This window comes from Alligator sinensis, unplaced genomic scaffold (genome assembly GCF_000455745.1).
Source record: "Alligator sinensis unplaced genomic scaffold, ASM45574v1 scaffold470_1, whole genome shotgun sequence".
In the NCBI taxonomy this organism is placed as follows: domain Eukaryota; kingdom Metazoa; phylum Chordata; order Crocodylia; family Alligatoridae; genus Alligator; species Alligator sinensis.
In genome coordinates this window covers 832,885-839,917 of record NW_005842487.1, presented here as the reverse complement: position 1 = coordinate 839,917, position 7,033 = coordinate 832,885, and the positions used below count along the sequence as shown (strand labels likewise).

Here is a 7,033-nt window from a genome sequence, read left to right as displayed (position 1 = left end):
CATTCCTGCACTAGTGAAAATGCTTGGGTATGTGGACTACCATCTTAACATCTTATCTGTTATTACCAGTAAGTAGATGCAACTACTCACCAGGTTTTGCTTGTTTTTCTGTAGGTCTCCTGTGGACTCTGTGCTGTTTTACGCCATTACTACTCTGCACAATCTCCTCTTGCATCAAGAAGGTGCCAAGATGGCTGTCCGTCTTGCTGGTGGGCTTCAGAAAATGGTTGCCTTGCTCAACAAGACAAATGTTAAATTCCTGGCCATCACAACAGATTGCCTTCAGATTTTAGCTTATGGGAATCAGGAGAGCAAGGTAAATCAATGCCTCAGAGCCCTAATTGGGCCTCTTGAATGGTGCTGAATAGTCTGCTATGATAACAGTACAACATGGAAGATGTTGGTATTTGACGTTACACTAAGATCTCCAAATGTCACCTAAAATGTCAGAGCTAAACTCTCACCCCAGATCACTATGTAGCCATTGAACTGTGAGAATCTGCCATTGGCAGCGGTCTTTCTCTGCACCTAGAGAACTGAACAATAGTTGAAAAGAGTACTATTTTTTTTTTTTCTTTTCTTGCAGCTGATTATTCTGGCCAGTGGTGGACCCCAGGCTCTAGTTAACATTATGAGGACCTACACTTATGAGAAACTACTGTGGACCACAAGTAGAGTGCTGAAGGTGCTATCAGTCTGCTCTAGTAACAAACCTGCTATTGTTGAAGCTGGTAAGTATCTTTCATGGGAACATGTAATCTTAACTACTGTGTAGTAACCCAGTGGTTCTCGGTCTTAGACTCAAGGCATCCCTCCATAACTTGGTTCTGAATTTAGACCTTCAGTCTAGTGGGGAGGTGGAGTGAGTACTCATAAAGGAATGGATTTATTTAAGGTGGTACAAATGGGCAAGTAGCAGTGATGGGAAGACTTTTTTAAGCTGGATTGCAGGAAAACCATGTTTGAGAGAGGAGTAGTCTCCCAAAGGAAAAGATACAGGTCTGTAACTTTGAAGTAAACCAGAAATCAAACTTCCTGAAAAATAAATGCAGCATAATTTTGTCACAAACCCTGTGTATAATAAACCCCTCTTAAATCATTCCTGTTGCTTGGACTGTTTCATCGTCATGATGCAGTTACTTGACTCCCTGTACTTTAGCATGCATTTTTTTTTTTTTTTTTTTAATGAACTCCTTCCCCTTGATCCCAGGGGATTTGTTGCAATGAAGTTATACTGTACTCCTCTGGAGTGGTGAGTAGTAAAGTAATACTTTTCATTAGAGTCCTTTTACAATTTTTATCACAATCAAAGCCAAATAAATACAGGAATATTTAACGCAGTCTGTATTAGGCAGTTCTTTGGATGCAGAAAATGTTATGATTACTTACACTGTGTAGTGCTGATTTCCTGTGCCCTTCCCCATCTCTCCCAACAGCTTTGGACAAAAAATGCAAGAACTGGATTTGCATTTTTCTCTAGCTCACCAGACACGACTTAAAATTTTATTTAAATAATAATCGGGGCTTGTGAAGCAGCAGGTTTGCTTAGCTTAGTACAGGACTCCAGTGCTGCTTGTCTTTACTGCCTTCCATGAGCCTGCCTTGCAGTAAAGGGAGGGGGCAGCATGTGCTGAATTAGTTGAAGGTCCCCTTCAGGGCCCTGGAATGAGTGCCTTTGTCCCATCCTGCATGCTCAGCAGGAGTGGTAGAAAAGCTGCAAGATCCTTTTTAAAAAGATTTCATGGCATGCAAGTTGAGTATCCCTGAGGTAGCAAGTACTGCATGCTAGAGCATGAATTGATCTTTATGGAAATAAGGAAATCCAGTAAAAGCTTCAAATTCCTCACTCTTAAGTCACTACTTCCTTGAGATGCAGTGTGTATTAGAGAAGTGGCTGACTTTTTAAGACTACATCTTAAAGCTGTTAAGCTGTAACTGGAACCAAGATATATAACTGTTTTCAATACTATGGATTCCGCTTCAAGATCTGTGGGTATTTCTTGTGCAAGCATGCTTGCACATCTAGTAGTGCTAATGTTGTGCAGCTCCTTATAGCACTCTAATGTATTTTAAGGCACCCTGGCAGAGAATCACTGCTTTAGCTTCTTTAGGTTGAACTTGCTTTACAGTGTAGGTTTCTAGTCTGCCAAGTATGCATATCATTTAAAAACAATCTGACCTCTTCTGATCTTTCAGGCTGCTGACAGACTCTCATTTTGAAGGAGTGATTGAAATCTGATGCCAACAAACATGCCTCCTGCTGTGCATGTTTTAATATGCACAGTGCATGGCAGGAGGCATGATGGTTGGGATTGGGGATCCAATCCCAGCTGTTCCTTGCTTGGGAATTGGATCCCAACTGTGCCCTGCTTGTCCATGTAGAGCATGGGTGGGCAAAATGGTGGATCTGGCCAGTGACTGGACTCCATTTCCCAGCAGCCTTTGCCAGCTTTGCTCTGGCCAGCTTCCATGGAGACCCGAGGAGTGGCAGGGCTGTGACATCATGGGCACAGGGTTTCCATGACTGGCCTGAGCAGTACTGCCAGGGCTCATGGTTGGGTGTGGAGCTGTGCCAGGGCTGGGATTTTGCAAATGGGGACAGCACAGGACGGAGCCAAAGAAGAGCTGCAATCCGCTGCCTGTATGCCCCAGGCTGGTCTCGGGGAAGCCCAGGCCCTGTGCTGTCATGGACCCACCACTTCTGGCATTCCCAGGATGTAGGCAAAGGGCTCCTGGGAAATGGAGTATATAATGGGCCCATTCTGGCCCATGGGCTGGACTTTCCCCACCTCTAGTGTAAAAAGAGCCTGGGATCCTGCTACACTGACAAGTTGAAAGCCAGGTTTCCCTTATTGTGGTGCTATTAAGTCCCTAAATGTGTGGTGGGTTGCTATTTAAGTTGCAATTAACAGAGTAATTTTGCTGCTGACAGACCAGCGGCTGCGGGGGGGGAGGAAAAAACACACTTTACCAGAAGAGATCTCATTAGTTTGACCCTGCTCCTCAACATCTGTATAGACTGGGTGCTTCACTGGGGCTTTTTGGCACTTTTTGATTCAATATGCTATTAGATAAAAGCCCTGCTGAAGCACCTGGTCTATACAGATGTTATGCAAGTCAGGTCAAACTAATGCAGTGCTTCCTCTGGGCATGTGCTGCACTCTGCAGGAGGGTGCGCCAAACTGAAAGTAAATGGCTGGGTTTTTAACTTTTGTAAGCAGCTATTGTGTCCCAAATGTAGTATCTGCCAGGGGCCTTCGTTCTTTGCAGTGGAAGAATTGTTTTATTTTTCTGTCCTCAAGTGAATACTAAGAACTAATGCTTTCCAAGGAGTGACTTTAGGCTAACAAGGATTACTTTGCATCTGAGGGGTGCCTTAAGTCTAGAAAGGTTGAGAACCACTGGGCTTGAAGTGTAACTTGCTGCTTAAACACTCTTCAGCCTAAGCCTGACTAGCAGGAATCTGACGACAAAGATGGGGACTGACCTGGTTTGGTACCAAACCGCCTTAAATCCGATCTTGAATTCCATGGGAATTTTAAAAATCCTCACCTGCTCATGAAAGTAGCTAACATCTTGTGAGATAAGGATCTACACAACTGCTGCTTTCCAAAGGAAGGTTGCTGGCTTAATACTAAGGTATCACATCTTGTTCTAGGTGGAATGCAGGCCTTGGGACTTCATCTTACAGATCCAAGCCAGCGTCTTGTCCAGAATTGTCTTTGGACTCTAAGAAATCTTTCAGATGCTGCAACCAAGCAGGTAAGTGCTCTTTACTAGGGATCAACAACAGCTCTGTAAAATAAGATTAAAACATCCTTTCCCCCCCCCTCCCCCCCTTTGCTGCAGGAAGGAATGGAAGGCCTTCTAGGAACCCTTGTTCAGCTTTTAGGATCAGATGATATCAATGTTGTAACCTGTGCTGCTGGCATCCTTTCCAACCTTACCTGCAACAATTACAAGAACAAGATGATGGTGTGCCAAGTTGGTGGCATTGAAGCTCTTGTGCGCACTGTACTTCGAGCTGGAGACCGGGAGGATATCACAGAACCTGCTATCTGTGCACTTCGTCACCTCACCAGCAGACATCAGGAAGCTGAGATGGCTCAAAATGCAGTACGTTTGCACTATGGGCTTCCAGTGGTTGTTAAACTCTTGCATCCACCATCTCATTGGCCTCTAATCAAGGTAAATGCTGTACAAACGGGTGGTACTTCCCTGTATCTTATTATCTTAGCATTTTAATGTGACCTGCCTGTGTTTTTCTCTGTCACTTAGCAAAGCTCAGTATGATTTCTATGTTTTTATATGGCTGCAAAACAGTGGGGTGTATGTTATAAGTGATGTATACTAATGGGTAGGAAGATTGAGCAACTTGCTAGATTTTGCAGGGGTTTCTGTATATTTTTTTTTTTTTTTTTTTGTATCAAGTATACAAGCTCCTCAATCCTTTCTTTCCCCCTCCAATTGCAGGCTACTGTTGGTCTGATCCGCAATCTTGCACTCTGCCCAGCCAATCATGCCCCCTTGCGTGAACAAGGTGCTATTCCACGGCTAGTTCAATTGCTGGTCAGAGCACATCAAGATACCCAGCGTCGTACTTCTATGGGTGGAACACAACAGCAGTTTGTGGTAGGTGATCCAAATGAGTGCGGTGGCTTTTCCCCATAATTGAGTCTAGAGCACACTGTTGGAAGGTCTAGGTAGGGTGGACAATACAGATTCTGTTAGTCTTTTCCAAAAAAAACCAAAACAAACCTGCATGCCTGGAGCTTGTTTTCATTAGCCACTGGGTGCTAGGAAGAATGTGTGTATTTAAGTTTGGGGTTTTTTGTTTTTTTTTTTTTCATACACACTATGTAATTCCGTCAAGGCAAGCTGTTTTGTTTTGGAATGCAGTTTGCAAAGCTAGATTCCATGGGAGAACAAGCTAGACGGAATTGTGTGAAAGTGCGTGATACCCCACCACTGAGTGATTATTTAAAGATCTACATTGCATTGTTAGTGAATCTGAAAGTAGACACTTTAATTTTCTGTATACTGTGCCCATTTGGATTGGGCACTATATGAGGTGGGTAATGTTTTTCTTAAGTGTGTATGCTGTAGCACTAGGTTCTCCTGTGGATTTGTTTGCCCCAGACAGTGTAGGTCATGTAGCCTAGTTAAAGGTCACAGCTTGCAGTAGTTGTTGTGTGCTGTATGCCAAGGCAACTGCCCATCCGTAAGTAGAATTGGTGTTTGGCAGTGTAAGAACTCAAGCTTAAATTCAGTTGGAGCCAAGTACGGCTTCAGTAAGTAGCTTTCTTTTAGCCCATAGCCTTGCTAAACAAATGTTTGAATCACAAATTTGTTCCAATTCCAATCACAATTGTAGAATTAAATGGATGCTTGCTCATCAAATTGTCATGTTGGAACAGTGCAAAATCAGGATATTCTTTTTAAACTTCACTTCCATATGGCTTATCCCATTCATAGGCAGATCCTAATGAGCACTTGCGAATGGGATGGGGGAAGAAAACACTAGCTAGTCCTTTTAAAGCCTCGCATGAATCTAGCTTTTAGAAGGATGGTTGTTTGCTGTTTCAGTTTGCATCAGTTAAGACTTGTGCTGCATAGGATAGTGCTGGAGCTGACCACTGGTGATTTAATCTGGCTAGCCTATGGCAGGCTCACAAACTGCAACCCTCCCAAGAGTTACAGTATTCTCATTCTCTACACAGGAAGGTGTGCGCATGGAAGAAATAGTTGAAGGCTGTACTGGAGCTCTTCATATTCTTGCACGAGATGTTCACAATCGAATTGTAATCAGGGGTCTAAATACCATCCCGCTATTTGTGCAGGTAAACTAGTGTTACTTTTCTGCTTGTAACAGGGATCATGTTACTTCCTGAGGCTTCTGTTGGCTTTTGTTGCATTTACATTCTGTGAGCTTCCTGGGCCAGGCCTCCTTATAGGTCAAGACCAGGGCTAGCTCGACTAGTGGAATCTGTTCCTTGTTGTGGTCTTTGAGTCCAGTTTGGTTTAAGTACAAGGCACAGGATCAATTTGTGGGTATTTAGCCCATTATGCACTACAGTTGGGAGGAGGGCTACTAACTTGGGTAAGTAACTGGCATGGGTTCATCAAAGGCAGGTCCTGCCTGACCAACCTGATTGCCTTTTATGACCAAGTAACTAAATTCTTGGATGATGGTGTCGCCATGGATGTAGTCTTTCTAGACTTTAAGAATCTCTCTGTCTCGTCAATACATTAAGCGACTGTGGCATTGATGCCTACACAGTTGGATGGGTAAAAATTTGGCTGATGGGGCACACCCAGAGTAGCGGTGGACGGGTTGTACTCAACCTGGCGTGATCTGAACCGTGGGGGACCCCACTGCTCAATCCTTGGGCCTGCACTGTTTAACATCTTCATCTAACAACTTGGACGAGGGGGTGGAAAGCACACTGTCCAAGTTTGCTGATGACACTAAGATGTGGGGCGAGGTGGACACACTTGAAGGGAGAGAGAGGCTGCAGCTAGATTTAGACAGACTACAAAAGTGGGCAGATGAGAATAGGATGGGGTTCAATGTAGACAAATGCAGGGTGCTGCACCTTGGGAGAAGGAATCCACAGCATACATACAGGCTGGGGGGTTCCCCTCTTGAAAGCACAGGGGGGGGAATGCCAGACCGCAGCCAGCAAGGCCAGCCATACCTTGTCATGCATCCAAAGATGCATCTCAAGCAGGTCCGGAGAGGTGATACTCCCCCTCTATGCGACTTTGGTCAGGCCGCAATTGGAGTACTGCATCCAGTACTGGGTGCCGCACTTCAAAAGGGAACCTGTTCAACCCCAGCAAGAGGAGGCTGAGGGGGGACCTGGTGGCTGCCTACAAGCTCATCAGGGGAGATCATCGGCAAATAGGAAGACCCTGTTCTCCCCAGCATCACCTGGGGTGACAAGGAACAATGGTAATAAGTTGATGGAGAACAGGTTTAGGTTAGAGATCAGGAGGCAATATTTTAGAGTTTGGTTCCAGATTCTGGCCA

At 44.6% G+C, this 7,033-nt stretch overlaps 1 protein-coding gene across 1 annotated transcript in view; it reads left to right on the top strand.

Annotated features, from left to right (window-relative positions):
- The window catches only part of CTNNB1 (catenin beta 1), a 14,312-nt gene that overhangs the window by 1,463 nt on the left and 5,816 nt on the right, over window positions 1-7,033 (top strand). Inside the window, exons 4-10 of the mRNA XM_006031233.3 lie at window positions 1-27; window positions 115-316; window positions 587-731; window positions 3,659-3,762; window positions 3,850-4,188; window positions 4,474-4,632; window positions 5,721-5,840. The exon at window positions 1-27 is cut by the window's left edge and continues 221 nt beyond it. Of these exons, the coding sequence (XP_006031295.1) occupies window positions 1-27; window positions 115-316; window positions 587-731; window positions 3,659-3,762; window positions 3,850-4,188; window positions 4,474-4,632; window positions 5,721-5,840 (1,096 nt within the window). The remainder of the gene's footprint in view (window positions 28-114; window positions 317-586; window positions 732-3,658; window positions 3,763-3,849; window positions 4,189-4,473; window positions 4,633-5,720; window positions 5,841-7,033) is intronic.